The 24,944-nt window shown below is 38.5% G+C and overlaps 1 protein-coding gene across 7 annotated transcripts in view; it reads right to left on the reverse strand.

Moving 5' to 3' along the window:
- Positions 1 to 171: 171 nt before the first annotated feature.
- The window catches only part of USP37 (ubiquitin specific peptidase 37), an 85,701-nt gene continuing 60,928 nt past the window's right edge, over positions 172 to 24,944 (reverse strand). For all 7 annotated transcript variants that reach the window (XM_061384879.1, XM_061384835.1, XM_061384861.1 and 4 more), the window contains 6 exons: positions 15,159 to 15,325; positions 13,132 to 13,192; positions 8,071 to 8,186; positions 6,106 to 6,175; positions 5,233 to 5,371; positions 172 to 4,722 (listed from right to left, as the gene is read on the reverse strand). In XM_061384879.1, coding sequence (XP_061240863.1) covers positions 4,635 to 4,722; positions 5,233 to 5,371; positions 6,106 to 6,175; positions 8,071 to 8,186; positions 13,132 to 13,192; positions 15,159 to 15,325 — 641 coding nt within the window. In that variant the 3' untranslated portion in view covers positions 172 to 4,634. The remainder of the gene's footprint in view (positions 4,723 to 5,232; positions 5,372 to 6,105; positions 6,176 to 8,070; positions 8,187 to 13,131; positions 13,193 to 15,158; positions 15,326 to 24,944) is intronic.

Genomic DNA, 24,944 nt, shown 5'->3' on the forward strand with positions numbered 1-24,944 from the left:
AGAAGGCTGGTGCTGACTCAGCCATACTAGGTGTGCGGCCCCACTCCCTTTAAGGTACAACAGTGTTGCTTCAAAGTCCAAGTCAGAAGACCAACAGAATGTGATTTTCACAACTTCAACAACTGGTGAGGTGTCTGCAAGAATGTGTCCTCAGAAATAAACAGTCGAACACAAGGTTAATAAAGGCTTTAATTTCACACACAAAAAAACTCTATGCATAATTTAAAAGGTAAACAAAAAACAAGAAAAAACCGTAAAGGGTACAGAGGAACAGTTCTGCTAAAACACAGATAAAGTGCCGCTCCATACAAAATAACGAATCAGAATCAAAAGTCACTCTGAACACAAAGAAAACCACCTCACAAATAATGTGGCCAAAGCTGCCAGGTTTGCCTGGTAGTGGCTCAACTAGGTAAAGATGAAGAAGCTTACTTCTGTTCTCTCTGTAGCATAAACAAACAACACTGAGATAGGCCAGAGAAGTTGGAGATGGAAGGAAAAGAGTGGGGGTAAACCTAAAGACAAGGTGTGTCTCTCTTCCACCCCTCTGTTCTTGAGACAGACCAGTCCAGATGACTGCTCGTTTTGGCATTGGACCCAATCAACTCCAGTCCTGATCCAGACCCTCATCTACTCTATTCAGACAGCAGTGGACACGTACTTCAAACCTCTGCACTTTTTAAGTCCAAATGACTGAAATCAACGGCTTATATCCATACTGGCACATTTTTTAAACTTGAAAACCTCAGATACATAGCACACACGGAAAGGAAAATTTACTGTGTATAAATATATGTGATACAACGAAAGAGTCTGTCTGAAGTTTAGTAATCAAAGCATGCCATAAAGGAGTCAGTGGTCGTGGTGAGACACAGCAAAAGAAATCTGTCACAAAATTCTCAAGGCCTAACAAACTATTGTCTTCCAATAAAATATATATATATATTTTTTTCAGATGTTAATAAGAAACAGATAGAGACAAAATTAGAATTCTGAAGTAACACATCAGAAAGATGTTAAGAGGGAAGAAATCTGTTTAGTTTTTGTACACAACTTAAAGAGCATTATTTGGTGTAAAGCAAGATGGGGAGAAAGAAAAAGATGTATCTGTTTTGGGGGGGATACTTTTGTGTGACTTGCATCTAGTATTGGGTTGCTGGTGACTTTCCTGAAAATCTCCATGTATATACAGGATCCACTTGGGAGATCCAGCTCTGCTTCCCTGACTTAAAATAAAAGACCACTTCAGGGGAATCACTTAAACAGGGCAAAAAGTACTAAGAACATACACTGTAGTCACTCCAGAGGACAGAGAAGAAAGAGGAAGAAGGGTAATTTTTACTTAGTATAATCTCTTTCCAGTAGATCACAAATGAGTTTACAAAGTACCTTTTCTTTCCCTGTCTCCAACCCCCATGCTCTCTCTACACTCGTCATGCTCAATTACATATGAGAAACTGCCAAGAATCTCTTTAATTTAGGTGTTTCCAAATAGTTTTCATTATACAACTACATATTCAGCTGTACATGTGTAGAGCTGTATTTATATAGATACATAATGGTAACTGCAGTATGGAAGAATAAGTAAATTCATGAATTCACTTGCTGAGGTCTTACAAGTTTTTCTTTTAGAAGAATTTTACACTTGACCAAGGAGAGAAATAAATATCTAGTACTTGCCTCCCAGAGTTAATGAACTGATCTTTAAGTATCACTGTATACTTCTTAAAACGTAAACATATTTACATTTGTTATTGAGCCATTAAGTTAGGTCTGAAATTAACAGACCATGGCAAGTAAACAAGTAGCTCTTGGAATCAAAATACAAATAGAAGAATAATTCATGGATTTGCTTCTTATTCTATTCTGCTGAGACAAAACTTCAGAGTTTGTACACACATACATATTCCCAACACAACAGAATCTATCTTCCTGTAAGCCTAAATTATAGTTTGGACTTCTAAAATGATAGTAACATCTGGCCACCTGCAACTTTCCAATCCTTTGTAGTAATACTAGGTGGTAAGAATTAATGTTTGAATTTTAGTTTCATTTTCCAGTTCAAAATATTCCAATTAAGATGAACTGTGTGTAAAATTAAGTACTGTCAAGTTTCAATTCAAAGTCATTTAAAGTAATGTAACCGTATTTGGTATTTTCAATAGGAATATTAGTTATTGTGCAAGCTGCCTGGAACTGAAGCACTCTGTCCTTACCTATTTTGTCCCTTTCTGGCACTAACATGTCAAGTGCCCCATCTTCTGATTCTGAGCAAACTGCACAAAAAATATAATCTACCGGTAATTTTAAAATAAATACTGTCAGCTCAAAAAACAAACAGAAAACAAACCCCATCAATATGGTCTGGCTGAGCTTTCCATCTGTAGTCATTAACCCTTCACGGAACCAAAATGAGAAATTAACTTAGTAGTGAAAGGGGTAATAGCTGAAGGAGTGAAGGGAGAAAGGAAGGCTGACCAGGCCAAAACAACAGACGTATCTACGGAACTTCAAGTCCCAAACGTGCAAGTATACGAGCAGTGAGATAACTCATCTCCTAGTTTGATCTAGTAAGTCCTGCCCGAGACATGAAGAGCAAATTAAATTAGGTTTAAGCCAAGTGTACTTCAAAACCATACACACAAGCTACGAAAAGCAAGTCAAACAAGGATACTCACGGGCAACCTGGGCTTACGGCATCACTTCTACTTGTTTAAATGCCCTAAATGCACCCACTCACGTCAAATCATTCCCATTTTTAAAAGCACCTCTCTCAAACTCTCAAGTATAGACACAGAGAAGTAATAAATAGCTAAAGAATTTGATTACCACTTCACTCATATATGAGAAAATAGTTTTTTTTCCCAAGGGGAAAAAAAAAAGCCTCCCTAGTGGAAACAAAATTTTAAAAGCTAGCTTTTTAAACAAGTATTTTCCCCTGCTCTATACTGCTCCTGCATGTCCTACCACCACACCATTCAGCAACATTCACGACATTGACAGGTAGGAGACAAAGCTTTCATCAGTAGTTAAGCAAAAGTGCTGGGGCCACTTACAATTGAAAGATTCAGTATTTTAGAACAGGTTACTATGTCAGAACATATCCAAGTTTCTTTCTTTTTTTTTTTTTTTCATATCCAAGTTTCAAGAGTAGGGCTGGAGCTCTCTTAAGGCAATCTTCTAGAAAAGATGTTACATCTTCTGTGATGATGGACTTAAAAATGAAAGAAAATGTTGAAGGTTTCATTTTGCTATACTTAACTCTGTGTGATCCTAATGATTCCTGGGCTCACAAATTTATTTTAGGAACAGAGAATTCTACTCTCAAACTCATTCTTTATATGGTTTCACAAGCTGCTTAACCAAGCAGGTTATGTCAGCTGAGTGATATAACTCACTTAAATGTTGCACCCCCATTTGACCTCAACTCAAAGCACCTAAAAAGTAATAAATCTATTATGCACCTTTGTTATTTGTTAGCTTCTGGAATTACCTAAACCTATCACATTTTAATTCTCACCCTGTTTGAATAGCAAGGCAAATGATTAATGGTTAAGCTTTTCCCGCAGCTCGCGTGCTCAATTTCACCTTTGCAGCAGGGCTTTCAGCTTTAGTGGTCCAGAGTTTCAGCTTGAACACAAGAATACTCCTCCTGACCTCTCTATGTCTGGGAGACAGAGATGCTAGTATTCTTCATTTTCCTTAGGTATTCTTGTTGGGGAGTCCCAACTGGGACATCACTTTCCTACCTCTTACAGTTTTTGCTTCAGTCTGTTAGGGTAATGCTTGCTCCATGGAAGAATGACACAGAAGAAAAAAAAAAAGATTCTATCTTCATCACAATAATACAGATGATACACAATGAACATACTGTGTGAAGATTCTTTTGAAAGAAAACAAAGTGTACAATGAATATCAAATGTGGCAACACAGCACATTCCAAAGCACCAAAAATCCATTTCTTGGGACTGCATGTAAACAGCAAAAGCATTACAAATCCATGAAATATATATATATTTTTTATAAAAGCTCCTCAAGTCAGATGGCAGAAATGCCCCTCCTTTGCCGGGAGGACAAACTGTCATTAGTGTAACATGGAGAGCTGGCTTTCCAGTGAACTTTACTAATAAGAAACACACATGAAAGATCAAACTTGAGTGAAATTACTCAAGGAACATAAAAGCTAAATGCCAAATGATATGTATATCCTCATACATTTCTCAAGTGAATGGACTCTTTGACAACTTTTCTTTTCCAAACTGCTGTGCTATTAATTTTGAGCAGGCATACTCTGGTGGCCTATTCTAATGTTTAAGGCTCCATTCATTCCACAAATATGTGTGTATGTACATATATATATATATTTACAACATGTATTCCTAAGACAAAAGGAAGTGCCACTCTTGTAGGAGAAAAAAAAGGATAATCAGCTACAGATGTGAGACCAGTTTCCATAAAACAATTAATATGGAGCGTTCCGCATAATTGCAGTTCTCGTCTTTTGGTTTGGCCCTGAGCTGTTTGTTGCTCCCGCATCAAGTAGAGTTCCAAATTCTTCTCAGGCAGAGGAAAGAGAAGTGGGTGGCAGTAAGAGAGAATATGCAGTGCACACTGCCAACCCAGGGGTTTGTTCCTCATGAAACCTGACGAGTGGTCTTCCCCACTTCCAGGTTAAGTGCCTGAGAGTTCTTTTCTGTTTCCAGCAGCTCATCAAATATCTCCCTTAAAATAAAACAAAAAAAATTAAACAGGAAATTCAGTGAGCAAATACAAGGACAGACAGAAAAATAGACATAGATAAAGCCTGCATTATCCCATTTGATGCCTAAATTATATTAAATAAGCAGCTCATTCATTTTATTATCATCTTAACCCCATGTGCTGATTCTTGAAAATACTTAGGGGGGAATGGCAACAACTAGCTTTGATAGAAAGGCTATGTATTTCCTATCTATGGAACTCAGATCTTCTAGCTGATATAATGAAAGACAATAACAGGACAGCTTCCATCATAATAAGCTCTTAAGCTCTATATCTACATTTTACTGTGAGAAGAGTAATTAATGCTGAGTTAAGAGAAACATCATTTTGGAAATATCAAGATATGAGCCCTAATAAAAATAATAAATTGTCAACCAATTTAACTGATGGGTACATTTTATCCTTAAAGGAAAAAGAAAAGAGTTTAGGAGATTTTTAGCCAAAAACTTCAGACTGGGCAACGCTTCTTACTTGTGCATATAAAAGAAGATGTAGCCACTCCGATCTCGATCACTCTGCACAGAAGCCTCTTGGATTTTAGATACCTCTAGGTCATTATATGTAAACCATGCCTGCTTCTTAATGTCGTACACATCACTAATGTAGTGACCTTAAAGAAATAAAAATTAAATTTTTAAAAATAAAATATTGAATTATTCTCAGGTATAGGAAGTGGCAGAAACAGTCAACCCATTTCACCTTACTTCCAACAATATTTCCAAAACCCATTAAAAAATTACAGAAATTTAAGGGGGGAATACTGGAGAAGGAAATGGCAACCCACTCCAGTATCCTTGCCTGGAGAATCCTATGGACAGAGAAGTCTGACGGGCTATAGTCCATGGGGTTGCAAAGAGTCGGACACGACTGAGCGACTAAACAGAAAGGGGCAAATATGCTATGCCAGGACAACTTTTGTGATACATGTATTTTGCTTAGGAAAATCTGGGTCATTTGTGAATAGAGAAATCAGAACAGCTGCACCTATTAACACATACGATGTGATAAAAGAAAATATTTCAAAGTTTTTCTTTTTTCTCAAAAGATTGATTTATTGAGCACCTCCTGCAAGTGACACACCTTTGCTCTGGTGCCTCATGGCACCCCAGGATGACCCTGGGCTGGGGTCACTTATGTGGACTTGGGCCCAATCTCAAAGCTGGCGTTCTTTCCTCCTCAGCAGTCTGCCTCTTGGCTAAGGCTCTGAGAAGGGGCCCCCAGGGTTCAAAGTTTTCTGTGATGCATTCAACTCACACCTCACAAAGCAAGGCTCAGAGAAACTCAATAAGGAGTAAATGCTGACTGGTCCATTTATAAAATGCTGAAATCCTAATGTCTGTTTACCTGAAGACGAAGTGCTACCAATGTGACTGACAACACTGATGAGCCGATAGGAATGAGGAAGATTTCCTGTCTGGAAAACAGAAGTGGGCATGACTTTTAACTCTTAATTTGTATAAAAGCAAAACACTGAATTTATTATCAGAGCTGACATGGGGAAGTTTCAATGTGTGAGGGGTTAGACTCAATAAAAAACTCAGTGGTTGGTACTGTTCATATCCTTTGAACCAAGAATTATACTCCCAACTAAGAATTTATTCTAAGAAAATAATTAAAAAGAAGAAAATGTATATATGTATAAAACTATTCACTGTAGCATTATCTATAATAATGAATAACTGGAACTAAAAATACGCCCAGTAATAAAGGTTACAGGTATTTCAACACAATTCAATATTATTCAGTTATTTTAAGAAAAAAAAAAAAAAAAAACCATGGTTCAGCAAAATGTTAACTTGTTTTTAAAACCTACATGAGCATACACAATATAACTACAGATCTCTATGAACAGATAATGTTAATGGTTAAGTACTAAAAAACAGAATGAAAATAATGAAAACAGGTGCTATATTGTTGAAGGGATTATAGATAAACTTTTACATTTTAAATATTTCAAGGAAAAGAAAATAAAACTGAAAAGTGATATTCATGCACTTTAGGCATTACTATACAACATAATTTTGGGAAGAAACTGGAAAGAAATATAGCTATAGGTAGTCAAGTATGGATGTGAGAATTGGACTGTGAAGAAAGCTGAACGCTGAAGAACTGATGCTTTTGAACTGTGGTATTGGAGAAGACTCTTGAGAGTCCCTTGGACTGCAAGGAGATCCAACCAGTCCATTCTGAAGGAGATCAGTCCTGGGTGTTCTTTGGAAGGAATGATGCTAAAGCTGAAACTCCAGTACTTTGGCCACCTCATGCGAAGAGATGACTCATTGGAAAAGACTCTGATGCTGGGAGGGATTGGGGGCAGGAGGAGAAGGGGATGACAGAGGATAAGATGGCTGGATGACATCACCGGCTCAATGGACATGAGTTTGAGTGAACTCTGGGAGTTGGTGATGGATAGGGAGGATTGCGTGCTGCAATTCATGGGGTCGCAAAGAGTTGGACACAACTGAGCAACTGAACTGAACTGAAGACAGAAACAATTAAAATGTTCAAATACTTTGATGCAGTAATTTACTTCTGAGGATTTCCTTAAAGAAGAAAATCCTAAATATAGAAAACATTATAATCATACACAGTTCCTTGATATTATAATGAAAAAAGAAAATTTAAATGCTCAGTGTTAGCTAAAAATTAAAATAAACAGAAGTTAGAACAGTGGGATCTGGGTAATTAAAATTATAAAAAAAAATTAGAAAATGGGAAAAAAGCAATTATTTAGGGGGAAAAAGGGTTAAAAAAAGATTCCAAGTGCTCTAGTTAAAAGTTATTAATTCAACAGTTTTCACTGAGTAACAATCAACTAGTTTTAGTATTTAACCTTAAAGATAAAATAGTTTTGGTAAAACTGAAGGTGATTTAACATATATGTAACTTTGAGAGCTATTACTAAGTTATTACCTAAATGGCTGGATGGCAACACCGACTCAATGGACATGAGTTTGAGTGAACTCCAGGAGTTGGTGATGGACAGGGAGGCCTGGTGTGCTGCAATTCATGGGGTAGCAAAGAGTCGGACATGACTGAGCAACTGAACTGAACGGAACATGTACATGAGGCTGTCAAGAATGTTTTCTTTTTTTTGTTTGTTTGTTTTTCTCTTTCTTTTTGTTTTGAATATTCTGTGTAAGTAATGAGAAGTAAAGCTCAAGAGAAAAGTGAGGACCATTTGATGGCTGCCAAAGGGGCAGAAATGAACCTGCAATGGACAATGACCGAGTCCTTTGAAGATAAGGAGCAGGAGGAGGAGTAGTGATAACGTGACCAGTTGTTTTACACAAGGAATATGTCACCCACCTCAGCATTTCTTTTCAGTTCCTCAGCTTCAGCTTCTGTGTACTCCATATCTAAAACATCTTCATTTCCAGAATCCTCATCAGAACCCAATGAATCCACAAAAGAGTTGTTAAACTCTAAAGAACACAAAGACAAAGTCTTGTAAAAGCTCTCAGAATAGACACAAAGAGATATAGTTGGGAAAAGGAAATACATCTGGAAGTACATATTTTATCATCCTAAGAAACAAAAGACATATTATTATTAGGGTTCCAACTCACCCAGCCTACTCTAGGGAATAACAATTCAGACACCAGTTATCTGTAAAAGAAATGTTTCCCTTTGTTTTAAACATATGTATATCAAAGAGGACAATACTCTTAAGAAAGGAATGAAACTGAAAAAGAGAATATAATTTGTTCAGTCCAGTTCAGTCACTCAGTCATGTCTCTTTGCGACCCCATGAATCGCAGCACGCCAGGCCTCCCTGTCCATCACCAACTCCCAGAGTTCACTCAAACTCACGTGCATCGAGTCGGTGATGCCATCCAGCCATCTCATCCTCTGTCGTCCCCTTCTCCTCCTGCCCCCAATCCCTCCCAGCATCAGAGTCTTTTCCAATGAGTCATCTCTTCGCATGAGGTGGCCAAAGTACTGGAGTTTCAGCTTTAGCATCATTCCTTCCAAAGAACACCCAGGGCTGATCTCCTTTAGGATGGACTGGTTGGATCTCCTTGCAGTCCAAGGGACTCTAGAGTCTCCTCCAACACCAGAGTTCAAAAGCATCAATTCTTCGGCGCTCAGCTTTCTTCACAGTCCAACTCTCACATCCATACATAACCACAGGAAAAACCATAGCCTTGACTAGACAGACCTTTGTTGGCAAAGTAACGTCTCTGCTTTTCAATATGCTATCTAGGTTGGTCATAACTTTCCTTCCAAGGAGTAAGCATCTTTTAATTTCATGGCTGCAGTCACCATCTGCAGTGATTTTGGAGCCCCCCAAAATAATGTCTGACACTGTTTCCACTGTTTCCCCATCTATTTCCCATGAAATGATGGGACCAGATGCCATGATCTTCATTTTCTGAATGTTGAGCTTTAAGCCCACTTTTTCACTCTCCTCTTTCACTTTCATCAAGAGGCTTTTTAGTTCCTCTTCACTTTCTGCCATAAGGGTGGTGTCATCTGCATATCTCAGGTTATTGATATTTCTCCTGGCAATCTTGATTCCAGCTTGTGCTTCTTCCAGCCCAGTGTTTCTCATGATGTACTCTTCATAGAAGTTAATTAAGCAGGGTAACAATATACAGCCTTGATGTACTCCTTTTCCTATTTGGAAGCAGTCTGTTGTTCCATGTCCAGATCTAACTGTTGCTTACTGACCTGCATATAGGTTTCTTAAGAGGCAGGTCAGGTGGTCTGGTATTCCCATCTCTTTCAGAATTTTCCACAGTTTATTGTGATCCACACAGTCAAAGGCTTTGGCATAGTCAATAAAGCAGAAATAGATGTTTTTCTGGAACTCTCTTGCCTTTTCCATGATCCAGCGGATGTTGGCAATTTGATCTCTGGTTCCTCTGTCTTTTCTTTTTTTTTTTCTTTTTTTTGAGGGTTCTGAGCACCACATCAGGATCCCCAGCCGGGGGGTCCTGCGCTTGGAGGATGAGCCACCAGAGCATTTGGATTTAAAGGCTACTGCTACTGCTAAGTCACTTCAGTCGTGTCCGACTCTGTGCGACCCCATAGACGGCAGCCCACCAATCTCCACTGTCCCTGGGATTCTCCAGGCAAGAATACTGGAGTGGGTTGCCATTTCCTTCTCCAATGCATGAAAGTAAAAAGTGAAAGCGAACTTGCTCAGTCGTGTCTGACTCTTAGCGACCCCATGGACTGCAGCCCACCAGGCTCCTCCGTCCATGGGATTTTCCAGGCAAGAGTACTGGAGTGGGGTGCCATTGCCTTCTCCTCCTCTGTCTTTTCTAAAACCAGCTTGAACATCTGGAAGTTCACGGTTCACGTATTGCTGAAGCCTGGCTTGGAGAATTTTGAGCATTACTTTACTAGCGTGTGAGATGAGTGCAATTGTGCGGTAGTTTGAGCATTCTTTGGCATTGCCTTTCTTTGGGATTGGAATGAAAACTGACCTTTTCCAGTCCTGTGGCCACTGCTGAGTTTTCCAAATGTGCTGGCATATTGAGTGCAACACTTTCACAGCATCATCTTCCAGGATTTGAAAGAGCTCAACTGGAATTCCATCACCTCCACTAGCTTTGTTCATAGTGATGCTTTCTAAGGCCCACTTGACTTCACATTCCAGGATGTCTGGCTCGAGGTCAGTGATCACACCATCATGATTATCTTGGTCATGAAGATCTTTTTTGTGGAGTTCTTCTGTGTATTCTTGCCACCTTTTCTTAATATCTTCTGCTTCTGTTAGGTCCATACCATTTCTGTCCTTTATCGAGCCCATCTTTGCATGAAATGTTCCCTTGGTATCTCTAATTTTCTTGAAGAGATCTCTAGTCTTTCCCATTCTGTTGTTTTCCTCTATTTCTTTACATTGATCGCTGAGGAAGGCTTTCTTATCTCTCCTTGCTATTCTTTGGAACTCTGCATTCAGATGCTTGTATCTTTCCTTTTCTCCTTTACTTTTCAATTCTCTTCTTTTCACAGCTATTTGTACGGCCTCCTCAAACAGCCATTTTACTTTTTTGCATTTCTTTTCCATGGGGATGGTCTTGATCCCTGTCTCCTGTACAATGTCACAAATCTCCATCCATAGTTCATCAGGCACTCTTATCTATCAGATCTAGTCCCTTAAATATATTTCTCACTTCCACTGTATAATCATAAGGAATTTGATTTAGGTCATGCCTGAATGGTCTAGTGGTTTTCCCTACTTTCTTCAATTTAAGTCTGAATTTGGCAATAAGGAGTTCATGATCTGAGCCACAGTCAGCTCCTGGTCTTGTTTTTGCTGACTGTATAGAGCTTCTCCATCTTTGGCTGCAAAGAATATAATCAATCTGATTTCAGTATTGACCATCTGGTGATGTCCATGTGTAGAGTCAGACATATATAAATTATTTGTCTAGAATATAATTTGTTGCATATGTTGCAATATGTTGCTGGTGCATATTATAGCACCAATATGTTGCTGGTGCATATTATAGGTGCCACCAGCAAACATAAAATATCTCATAGAAAAGAGACCATAAAAAGATCAACATCCTTTCATTTTCTTCAATATTAAATCATACTTTGAACAAAAATAATGGAAATTCAACATTGAACTAAGTTTTACCTAAAATACACTAAATAGATAAAAAAATCCAAGATCCATTTTTTTCCCCTCCTTAATGATGTGCTTGCACTGGAAGAATTCATCTCTACTAATGGCTTCAAATAAAAAATCCCAGGAGCATTTGTACAGAAACAAAGACTTGTTTTACGCTTGTTTAAAAGTCATGAATAAAAAAAAATAAAATAAAAATAAAAGTCATGAATACTTAAGAATGGGAAGAACAGGAAGAGATTATAGCATCAAAATTCTGGAAGCTGGAATGTCCAGGGGTGACAGACTTAGCAGACCTAAGATAGTCAAAGCCAAAACCTAAGTCAGTAATGCAAAAGTTGAGAACCAATCCAATTTATATCACAGGGTCTTCAAAAGATACAACCTGGAAATACCAGGTACCTCTGAAATTGGAGGCTAAGAAGAGGATAAAAATAAGGATTAGGGAAAAGCTGTTTGAGTTACAGACTCCTAGAGCCACCCCTCCACCCTACTTTATGCTGCTAGCCAATGATCGAAGTCTAGAGCTTTGCTCTCTGGAGAGTTTGTAAAACAGTCTCTGGATTGGGGGATTCCAGACACAAGGGACTACCATACCGAAAATGGGAGGAGACCACAGTGTGCATATTCAAAGATGTAACTCCCACCCTGACCCACAGTAGGCCCTATTCCTATACTTTGCTTCCAGAACTCTGGCAGCAACATCTTTTACCTTTAGGCAAAGGCATAAAACTAGAACACTTTCTTTAGGAATCTTACCAGCCCAAGAGGAGGCCTAAAATATTAATACCATCCCCTAAATAGCAAAATCCTATAAAACTCAAAGTTGACAAGCTCTAGCTATTCATATACTCAGAGCTTCCAATAATCTTTTTAGTCCCTTACTCTTTTTTTAATAAAAAAGATTTATTTATTTATTTTTTGGCTGTGCTGAGTCTTCACTGCTGTGCGTGGGCTTTCTCTAGCTGCGGTGAGCTGGGGCTATTCTTTGTTGTGGTGCATGGGCTTCTCACTGCAGTGGCTTCTCTTGTTCACGGCTCTCAGGCTATAGTGTGGGCTCAGTAGGTGTGGCGCACAGGCTTAGTTCCTCCATAGCAAGTGGGATCTCCCTGGACCAGGGATTGAACCTGTGTCCCCTGTATTGGCAGGCAGAATCTTAACCAATGGACCACCAGGAAGTCTTTAGTTCCCTACTCTTAATCATGAATTGACAGCCAAGGATCACTAGAGACTGAGGATTACTAGATAACTGAGGAAAGGCTCTAACATGGAATATAAAGACCAAAATAAACACACAGGACAGAGCAAAATGGAGAAAAGAGATCTACTCAGGGAGATGAAAACATCAAATACACACAAAAAATGAACTATGTTTAATATCCTCAGAGTTGAGATGGTATTGCTTTCATGAACCACCCTACCCCAAAAATCTTATAAAAAGTAGCAATCACAAACCAGTTCTTAAAAATCAGAAATATAATAGACATAAAATACTAAAAAAAAGTTTGAAGTTGGTGATAATGTTGGAGAAACTTTCCAGACAGTAGAGAAAAATAATAAAAAGATGGAAAACTAAAGAGATGAGAAAATTATGTTTGAGTGTTTGGTTTCCTCCGGGAGGGAGGGAAGGGGTATACAAATAACTTCTAAGGTTCTATTTCTTTACCTGGGAGGTGTTCAAATTTGTTATTGTTATTAAAAATGACAAAAACATTTGATATACTCCTGTGTGTGATACATTTCATCATACAAAAAAAAAAATGTAATTAAAGTAATCTCCATACCTTGAAGACTTAACTCTGTAGCTCTTTTGAGGTCATCATCTTCTTTCTGTTCCCAAGCCTCCTAAAGGAACAAGGACAAAACTAAGGTATTTAAAGAAGTATTGATTAAACTTACTTAATAAGGATAAAGACAGCTGCTCTGAACGTATTTGCTAATAATGCTTTCTATAAAATTATGAATGTTTAGAATATGACCTCTTGAGAGAGATGGAGAAGTTCTTTACTTTTTCCAAAACTGTCTTCCTACTACGGCCAGTTTTAAGCTACCAATGTAACTCTGACTGCAGATTTGGGAAGAGCTATGTATAGTGGGCTCTCCTAGGCTGACAGGGAGCTGGCTCTACCACATCACTGAGCCTACATCTATGACAACAAGGTAAAACAAAATTTCCACAAAATACTATTAATAGATTTCTATGCTTTTCTAATATATCTGAGGTTTTCTTTAAAGAAAAAAAAAAGTACCTCTGAAAATGTCTCAACTAGATACTAATTATAAAAAGGAATAGGAAAATGTTGACTACAAATTTTCCCTTTCATCTTGAGAGAAAAGATCATTTACAAAGGATGCATGTTTTATACTTTTGTCAATTCTAGACTTGTTTTTAAAGTTAAATATATAAGAAGCTTAGAATGAGCTATTCTGCATTATAGTCCTAGGAGCAATAATACTGTGTTCAAGAAAGTCACAGAGGTGTTCTCTAAGAGGAAATATGATTACTTAAATTTATCCAAGTATATAAAGTCTACATTGAGACAAGACGGTAAAGGACTCTCTTTTAGTAATTAATAGAATTATGCAGGGCTTCCCTGGTGGCTCAGCAGTAAAGAATCTGCCTGCCAACACAGGAGACATAGGTTCAACCCCTGGGTTGGGAAGATCCCCTGGAGAAGGAAATGGCAACTCATTCCAGTGTTTTAGCCTGGGATATCCCATGGACAGAGGAGTCCAGGGAGCTACAGTCCAGGGGTTGCAGAAAGTTGTGTGCACAACTTAGCGACTAAACAAGAAGGTGTGCCAACTAAAGAAACCTTCATCTCATAATCCTCACATCTGAGAAAAAGAAGACAATTTTAACCAGGTCAGTTGACAAGAAAAGTATGTGAAAAGGAAGGTTGCTAAAATATTTTCTTTTTCCTTCTTTTCTCTTTTTCTGCAAAGGGCAACCCACCCCAGTATTCTTGCCTGGGGAATCCTATGGACATAGGAGCCTAGGGGGCTACTGTCCACAGGGTTGCAGAGCTGGACATGCCGGAGCACGCACGCATGCCCTATGAGGAACTACTGCTAAGAAATAAAATTTCTTTTCCACTGAAAGGAAGTTTTCTGAAACAGATGATTACTATAAACAATCTGTAAAACAGTTTGACATATATATATTTTTGATGACAAGGCAATTAGGGAGGTACTTTTTATAAATAAAAGGATACAGAACAGCTGGTTCTGAAACAGTTTTAAAGCAGCAGTTCTCCACACTGCCTGCACATTAGAATCATTGCTGGAAGTTTAGGAAAATAAAAAAGAAGAAAGAAATCTAGTCTCCCAGACCACATCTGAGATCAATTATATCAGAATTTCTGAGGGAAAGAACAACCCTGGCATCAGTATTCTTTTTAAAGCTCCCCAGATAAAATGCAGTTAAAATTAAGACCCGATATTCTTTGCCTTAAAATATTAATGATAAAATCATGATCGCATATTGGCTGTTTTAATTGCTTACAAAATAAAACTGGACTAGGAATGATCTCCAGTAATCCATCTTGCTTTAGCACGCAACAAGTCATGGTAATAGAAGGTAACCAACAAGACATTTTGTTGCACTTGGAGTAAAAGAAAAAAAAAAATCAGTAATTGTTTCAAACCTAAGGAAAAGGCCCAAAGCAAGTTTAGTTTGTTTAGGTGGCTCAGTGATTTACTGTATGTAAATCACCTGGAACAATGCCTGACATAAAGTGCTTAACAAACGTTTTTTACTATTATTATTGCTCTATCTCTTGGAAAAGACAGATATGGAGGTATTTCTTACTTGCTCCTGGAGGCTCTGAGCCAATGCCTGCTGAAGCTCCTGTTCCTCCCTCTCACGCTCCATATCATACTGCTGGAGCCAATCAACCTCTCCTTGAGATCCTTCTGGAGTTTTATTCTCTTTATTTTCATCACAGTCTTTAGTTATCTCAGTAAAACTGGCAGGATCTGAAGAAGCAGAACAGAACATCACCGGGAAATTCTCTTATAAACTGAAATCTCTGCATTAGAGTGATATGTATTATTCAAAGAGTAATGCATCCTAACCCCAGACATAACTTGCTTGGGACATACAATCTCCCCTTGCTACATCTAGATCAGGGCTTCCTTATCTCAGTACTACTGGCACTTTGGGTGGGATTTTTGTTTGGATGGGGAGAGGGCTCCCCTGTACACTGTATAATATTTAGCAATATCCTTGACCTCTACCTACTAGATGCCAGTAGCAACCCCACCCTCCCTAGTTGTGACAACCAAAAGTAACACTGTTAAATGTCCCCTGGGGAACAAAACTGCCCTCAGTTGAGAACCAGCGACCTACAGTAATGGTTCTGAAACTTAACCAATCATTAGAAGCACCGTGGTTAAGGATAGAGACAAAAAAATAGCCATATTCATAGGTTATGTCACATGACCAATTACTAGGAATAAAGTATTGTTTAGGATAAATAAAGTAAGAATTAGGATAGAATGATTAGGCTAATTATTGAGATTTTCCCTTACTACACTGTATATCATGAGTATTTTTACATTAACAATCGTATGAGCCTTGTGCATATTCTAAATAAAAGAGCTACATAAAATATGTAATACACATTTCATGTACCATAAAAATATATGACAACATATTATGTTTAAAACATTTACCCATGGAGATAAGAAAAAGATTAATCCTTCATTTTTTTCTGTTCATTCTCAATTTCTAGATTAGAGCCTCCTAGTGCTAATGCCCAGAGAAGGCAATGGCACCCCACTCCAGTACTCTTGCCTGGAAAATCCCATGGATGGAGGAGCCTGGTGGGCTGCAGTCCATGGGGTCGTGAAGAGTCGGACACTACTGAGCGACTTCATTTTCACTTTTCACTTTCATGCATTGGAGAAAGAAATGGCAACCCACTCCAGTGTTCTTGCCTGGACAATCCCAGGGACAGGGGAGCCTGGTGGGCTGCCATCTATGGGGTCACACAGAGTCGGACAGGACTGAAGTGACTCAGCAGCAGCAGCAGCGCGCTAATGCCACTGCCTCATATGTCCAAACAACGAAGTATGATGTTCCGACCATTCTGTCAGTGCATGTTCTGAGTTCTAGTAGCAGAACTCCTTACACTTACATGGATTGGAGGATAGCCAGTAGAGCACCCATTCATCACCACTGGACAATTAGCATCTATTATATACTTTCTCCTTATTCTAGTGTTAGCCAGAATAAACAGTATAGGTAAAATTTTATTCTGGTTACCTGAAATTTCATTGTAATTTTTAATACAGGTAAGAGTGGGGAGAAAAGCAAGGAACCTCCTTCTCTCTTTCCCTTCTCAAACATTTTACCAAAGCAAAAACTTTCACCTCAACAAGTTAAGGAAGTTCTCATAAAAAAAAGTTTAGCCAGTCGGTAAGAATTTTGACTTTACAGGCTCATTTCATATAGACTGTTTTAAAATTAGTGTGTGCTCTTTACCTGCCCCAATACTGAATTGGAACCATTGGAAATGGTAAATACTTTTCCATAATACAGACAACTCTGAAGCTTACAGCATTTTGGTTTTAGACTAAATCAGCAACTAGTCATTTTTTAATTGAACTGACTTACTGACTGAATTAGACAAAGAAATCGCAACCCAATCCAGCATTCTTGTCTAGAGAATCCTCTGGACAGAGGAGCCTGGTGGGCTGCTGTCCATAGGGTTGCACAGAGTTGGACACAACTGCAGCGACTTAGCATGCATGTATGCATGCACTGGAGAAGGAAATGGCAACCCACTCCAGTGTTCTTGCCTGGAGAATCCCAGGGACAGAGGAGCCTGGTGGGCTGCTGTCTATGGGGTCGCACAGAGTCGGACACAACTGAAGTGACTTAAGCAACAGCAGCAACTGACTGAGTATTTACCATTAAAACTTATTCTGAATATTCATTAAAAGAAACTCAGGATATATTAAGTGCAAAAAGCAGTATGATTCCAATTAAAAAAAATTTTTTTAACTCCTCCATTTTTGGAGAAACAATCATTTCCAAAGCCTAGAAGGGGTGGCTCTGAAGCATATAAAATCCTGCCTGTCCCTTTGGCCTTAGCTTACTGGACCAGGAATGAATATCTGAAAGAGTTAACCAGTTGGACCTCTTCTGGAAATTTGGAACCGAGACATTCAAAGTTAGTTGATGTTAAGCACTTCAAGTGGAAAAAAGATTTGGGAGTTGAGGCTGCTATTCTGGGAAATAAGATGAACATAATTACTTTTATTCAAAACATACTCATAAAAATAGGTGACAGAGGCACAATTCTTAACCAATAATTTTCAGCACTCAATGTACCAATATATCTCATACAATCCTAGAATTACACTAGCAATTAATGCATGTGATAGCAAACAGGTATAAGAAACTTTGAGATGCTAAAAAGCTCAATATACATCTGTCTTCAGAACAAGATTATCAGATAGATACAAAAAGCAGTTCAGATCTAGAAATAAACAAGACTATGAGATGAAAAACACACTTTAAAGGAACTGGCACAGTGGATCAGAGGGGGTGCATGTGATAAAAACTCAACATTCTTATACTAATTAGATCATCTGCTGCTTCTCCCATCCCAAATGAAAGCTGCTGCTTCTTTTCTACATTCTGTATTTCAGTCAAGGGGTAAGTGTCCACCCAGTGTTTTTTTTAAGACAGAAATCTGGGAGTCATTCTGACTTCTCATTTACCCACTCATATTAGATAAAGTGTTATTTCCCACCTCTCTCTTGAATCCATCAACTGTTATTTTTTTTCCAATGCCAAATGTTGGCTCAGGGTACATTAACTTTTGGTTTGGGCTACTGTAGTAACTTTCTAACAGTTCTCACAGGATACTTTGGTTCTTCTTTAAATTATGCACTACACTGCAGTGAATTATCTTTTTCAAATACAAATCTTTATCAAATACCTTTTGCTTAAAATTATTCAATAACTTCCTAATGCTTTTGAAATAAAAGTCCAAACTTCTAAACATGACTTTAGGCCAGGTAAAAACTGGAGTCTGTGTAACTCTCTAGGCTCATCTTTTGCTTTTTCCCCCTCAACATTAATGTTCTAGCCATGCAGATCATTCTGAACTTTTAAGGTTCATTAACTTACCATGGCCTTTCTCACATCTGGACCTTTGCACACACACTCTTCCCCCCGTCTTTGGTTAACAGTGAAATCTTACTTAACCAGTCTTTCTTTCCCTCTTCAGTTGATTCAAGAGATGAGCAATGTGACGCACTCCAAATATTTACTGAGAATCAAGCTAGGTGCCAGGTACTGCTAAAGAAGTTGAGGATATAGTGATAATTAAGGCAAGATGACCCTTTCCCTGAAGGAGCTAAAGTGCAAAGGCTTGGAGATGAAAATGAGCTTAGCATGAGGGACACACAGAGAGTATCAGTATGGCTAAAACAGCAGAGTGAAAGAGGGGCAAGGTGAAGACAGGCCATAGTGAGAAGCCTGGATTAAGTGTAATGGGAAATCACAGTAAGTTCAAGGCAGAAGGGTAATGTATGATTTATGCTTCAGAAAGATTACGCTGGCAGCTTTGCTCATGAAAGAAGGTCTGTAGTGGGGTGAGAGTGAAGGAAGAGACATTAGGAATCAACTGTAGTGGCCCAAGTGAGAGTTGGAAGACTAGAGTTATAGTTATGAAGATGTTGATAAGTGATTGGATTCAGGATATATTTTGGAGGTATAATAGACTAGACCTATTGATGGACTGAATATGAGGTATAAACAAACAAATAAACAAAAAAAACCAAGGGAGATATATTTTTGGCTTGAACCAAAAAACGGTGGATGGTGATACCACTTGCTGATATGGTACAAGGTTACTGGGGTGGGGGTGGCAGCTAAAAATCAGTCAACCAAATGGACATTTCAAGTAGGCATTTAAATATGTAAGTTTAAAGCTCAGGGGAGAGATCTAGGCAAGGATATGAATTTGATATTCCGTCAGTATGTGAGGTTATGGGAACATGTAAGATCACTTAGAGAGAGAGCTTTAGAAAAAAAGACAGCTAAGGATAGTGTTCTGGGAATATTCCAACAGTTACAGTTCTGATGAGGAAAGCAAAATCAAAACCAAAAAAACCCTAGGATGAATGGTTGGTTTAGTAGGAAGAAAAAACCAGGCAAGAGTAGTTTATAGAAAAAAGTTTATAAAGCTTTACATGTTAAGGAGGGAGTGGTGGAGTTTATGAAATATTGCTACTATAAACTTGATACATTTTAGTGGAGTGGTGGAGGTAAAAGCCCATTTTGAGAGTGTAGACAAGAGAATGGGAGATGATAAGAAAAAAGAGAGAATGAGTAAAACGACTCTTTCAAAGGATTTTTCCGGGAGGGGAGCAAACAAAAGGGGCAACAGCTATAGGGAAACACAAGATCATAATACGGTTCTTTAAAAAGGGTAATATTAAGAAACAACAGAATGATTTAGAAAAGATGCATAAGAGAAACAGTATAACATAACAGTATAATTTCAAGATAGTCTTTAGAAGGCACAAGTAGATGAGATCCTGGATATCAATGAATGAAGGGATTGGCCTTAAATAAGAATAAGGACATTTCCTCCATAACAAAGATGAAGGCACAGCTTTCATCTGATTGCATCTATTTTCTTTGAAAGACTTACAGCTAAGTTGTGAGCCCAGATCATATGTGGAAGGAGAACTATAGATTTAAGACATTATGGAGACCAAGAAAAGAAATTTACTAAGGAACTATAACAGAACTGACAAGTAGAATTCAGTGCCCATGTTACACTGTGGCTGTGAATTTGAGGAAAGTATAGTCATCACAGTTTTGTGATTTTTCTCCAGCAATCTTTAGCTGCTTGGGTGAAGGTATGGAGTAAAAAGATGGTTGAGCTGCAAAATGGGATTTCATTAGGCAACAGAGGAACAAACAGAGGAAAGAGAGAAGAGAATCAGAATATGGCATATAGGCTGGGGAGGGAAGTGATAACAAAAGGGAGGTGATGAAGAGCCAAAAAGTAGAAGACAACAGACTGGAAGTCTTAATGAGATCAGGTAATTGTTGAAGTAAGTTTTTGTTGTTCAGTCACTCAGTCATGTCCTTTGTGACATGACTTGGACCTCTTTGTGACCTCATGGACTGCAGCATGCCAGGCTTCCTTGTCCTTCACCATCTCCCAGAGTCTGCTCAAACCCATGTCCATTGAGTCAGTGATGCCATCCAACCATCTGATCTTCTGTTATCCCCTTCTCCTCCTGCCTTCAATCTTTCCCAGCATCAGGGTCTTTTCAAATAAGTCAGCTCTTCGCATCAGGTGGCCAAAGTATTGGAGTTGCAGCTTCAACATCAGTCCTTTCAGTAAATATTCAGGACTGATTTCCTTTCGGATGGACTGGGACTCTCAAGAGTCTTCTCCAACATTACAGTTCAAAAGCATCAAATCTTTGGCGTTTAGCCTTCCTTATGGTCCAACTCTCACATCCATACATGACTAGTAGAAAAACCATACCTTTGACTATACAGACCTTTTTGGCAAAGTAATATCTCTGCTTTTTAACATGCTATCTAGGTTTGTCATAGCTTTTCTTCCAAGGAGCAAGCATTTTTTAAACTTCATGGCTGCAGTCACCATCTGCAGTGATTCTGGAACCCAAGAAAATAAAGTCTGTCACTGTTTCCACTGTTTCCCCATCTATTTGCCATGAAGAGATGTGACTAGATGCCATGATCTTAGTTTTCTGAATGTTGAGTTTTCAGCCAACTTTTTCACTCTCCTCTTTCACTTTCAAGGGTCTTTAGCTCCTCTTTGCTTTCTGCCATAAGGGTGTTATCACCTGCATATCTGAGGTTATTGATATTTCTCTTGGCAATCTTGATTCTAGCTTGTGCTGCATCCAGTCTGGCATTTTGCATGATGTACTCTGCACAGAAGTTAAATAAGCAGGGTGACAATATACAATAAAGCCTTGATATACTCTCCTCAGTTTGGAACCAGTCTGTTGTTCCATGTCTGGTTCTAACTGTTGCTTCTTGATCTGCATACAGGTTCCCCAGGAGGCAGGTAAGGTAATCTGGTATTCTCATATCTTTAAGAATTTTCCACAGTTTGTTGTCATCCACAGTCAAAGGCTTTAGCGTAGTCAATGAAGCAGATGTTTTTTCTGGAATTCTCTTGCTTTTTCTATGATTCAACAGATGTTGGCAATTTGATCTCTGGTTCCTCTACCATTTCTAAATCCAGTTTGAACATTTGGAAGTTCTCAGTTCACGTACTGTTGAAGCCTAGCTTGGAGAATTTTGAGCATTACTTTGCTAACATGTGAAATGAGTGCAACTGTGTGGTAATTTGAACATTCTTTGGCAAGAAATAAAGAGAATAGAAGAATGACATTACTTGAGCTAGGAGGAGAAATGGGTTAGAGAAAGATACTTGAAATTAGTATTTCAAAGGTGATACAGTTACTGATGATGACAAAATCTAGGGAGATAGTTCTCATACTTTAACATCAGAATCAACTGGAATCAAAAGACAGAATGCTGAGCCCCAACATCCAGAGTTTCTCATTCATTAGGTGAGGGGTGGGGGTCAAGAATGGCATTTCCAGCAAGTTCCTACATGATATTGATAGCCTGGAGATATACTGTAAGAACTACTGGTTTGAGTTTCGTCAGTTGTCAAGATGGGGAAAAAGAAAAGTTCTTTGGAATTCACATTAGGAACTGAGAAACCAGGTGGTTGATAGGGACATTTAGGAGGATGCTGAAAGCCCTAAGAATGCTGATGGGAGTGGAATGATTGGAAGGTAAAAGATAGCTATAGAAAGAGATAATATGGCAAAGTCAGAAGTTACATGCTTCAAACGAGCAGGAATTTTTTTTAGGATGAAAGGAGACAAGCAGTTGGAATTGGCAATGGGCAACAAGGAGAAAAATGATCCCATCTCCATGCTCTGAAGTTTCAGGGTATGAAGTGGGGGGGTGGAGGGGGGTGCAGAGGAATCCAAAACAGCTGTTAAAGAATAGTAGGACAATTCATAATGGGAGCTTTTCAAAGAAAAATTGGCCTTGACTAGAGACTAAAGGGACCTAACAACAAAATGCAGTGGGTAAGCTTTGGATTTGAGTTTTTTTTTAAAAGTGTAAAAAATACGTTACAGATCAATGGGAAAATGTATATGTGGGATCTCTATATATGGAATTATATATGGAATCACTCTTAACATTCTTAGGTATGCTAACTGTTACATAAGAAAATTTCCATGTACTTAGGAGAGTCAGGTTGAAGTGTTTCAGGGTAAAGTGTTATGATACTTGCAATTTCAAATAGTTCTATTAAAAAGAAGAGTGTGTGCATGCTCATTCTCCAAAGATGGCATCCAATGAACCATGCATATAGGTATTCTAACTCTGTGTAGTCCAACTCACAGTGAACACTTGCAGATCCTGTGAGTGCTTTAAGAAAATGTGACAGAACTGATTCTGTCCTAATTTTGAGCCTATACATTAAGGGCTTCCCTGGTGGCTAAGAGGGTAAAGCATCTGCCTGCAATGCGGGAGACTGGGGTTCAATCCCTGGGTCAGGAAGACCCCCTGGAGAAGGAAATGGCAACTCATTCCAGTACTCTTGCCTAGAAAATCCCATGGACGGAGGAGCCTGGTAGACTATAGTCCATGGGGTAGCAAAGAGTCAGACACAACTGAGAGACTTCACTTCACTTCATACATTAAGGACCTGGCAGATGCCCCTTTTGTGTTCTGGGGAGCCCTGAGCTATCATGTAAGACATTTGGCTACCATACTGAAGAGACCACATGGAAAGGTAGAGTCCCTGAGATTATATGAAGAGATGGAAAAGATGAAGAGAAGAGGAGGAGACAGATGGCCAGGGAAAGGGGACCAGAAGAACAGAGAGGCTATCTAGGCATCCCAGCTGATCCTTCTCACCAATACCACCAAGGTGCCAAGGTGAGCCATCTTGAATGTTACTGCCCAGTCAACAACACAGGGAGCAGAAGAACTACCATCAAAGACCAGTCAATCTATAGAATTATGACATATTAAAATAGCTGTTTTAAAGCACTAATTTTGGGGTAACTATCACACAACTACACATATACATGGGGGCGGTGAGGAAGGGAGAGGAAAAAGAAAGTTACAAAATGTTAATGAATCTAGATGAAGGGTATAAAAGTGTGTATTTTATTTTTCAACTTCTCTCTGGATTTGAAATTTTCAAAATAAAAACCTTACGGAGGGTTTGATCATATTTGATCATTCCTTAGAATTATTATTAATTTTTAACATATGATAATGATATGGAGGATATGTTATTTTGAAAAGAGTTCTTATCTTTTAGTGATACTGAAATCCTGATTCACTTCCAAAGGCAGTGATTGTTAGTTTAGTAAGAGAAGGGGACTTCATAAGGATATTTACCATCAAGAGATAAAAAAATTCTATCATATACTAGTATTGTCTTCACTTCCAAAATCCTAGGCTTGACATACTGACACACATTAGCTAGCTATATAGATATAGATACTAAATCCTTAGTATTTAGTACCAGCAGAAAAAAGTCAGACATGGCTACAAGGAGAGGCAGTGAAAATTCTTTACTTAAAAATCTTAAGACACCCGTAGCGCAAGGCAAGGAGGTTCAGTTCTGTTGTTTGCAGTGATAGCTTGAGAAACAACAAAATTTGAGTAATAATTACCACAAAAATATTTGTATCTGTATAGCACTTCACATAATACGTATGTATTGTTTAACATTTTACCCCAACCATCTGAAGTATGTCTCATAGCTATCAAGGGGTTAAATCACTTATTTAAAAATTTATAACTAGTAGGTGGTATAGCTAAGACTAGACACCCAAGACCTGCTCTCTTGGTTCAGTGGTCTTTCCACCATTTTAAAGGGATGAACCCAAAGAAGAACGGAGAACTTGATTTATACATTAGAACTTGATATAAGTTCAGATATGAAAAAATGAAGAATTATACATATTTATGAGAGAAGTGGTAAGAAAAAAGTGACCAAAAATTGACACAAACAATTTTTAAATGCAGGAATACCAACTTTTCTTTTGATGTACACCTACATCCGCTGGATCATGGAAAAAGCAAGAGAGTTCCAGAAAAACATCTATTTCTGCCTTATTGATTATGCCAAAGCCTTTGACTGTGTGGATCACAATCAACTGTGGAAAATTCTGAAAGAGATGGGAATACCAGGCCACCTGACCTGCCTCTTGAGAAACTTGTACGCAGGTCAGGAAGCAATAGTTAGAACTGTACATGGAACAACAGACTGGTTCCAAACAAGAAAAGGAGTACATCAAGGCTGTATATTGTCACCCTGCTTATTTAACTTATATGCAGAGTACATCATGAGAAACGCTGGGCTGAAAGAAGCACAAGCTGGAATCAAAATTGCCAGGAGAAATATCAGTAATCTCAGATAAGCAGATGACACCACCCTTATGGCAGAAAGTGAAGAACTAAAGAGCCTTTTGATGAAAGTGAAAGAGGAGAGTGAAAAAGTTGGCTTAAAGCTCAACAATCAGAAAACGAAGATCA

Source organism: Bos javanicus, chromosome 2 (assembly GCF_032452875.1).
Source record: "Bos javanicus breed banteng chromosome 2, ARS-OSU_banteng_1.0, whole genome shotgun sequence".
NCBI lineage: Eukaryota > Metazoa > Chordata > Mammalia > Artiodactyla > Bovidae > Bos > Bos javanicus.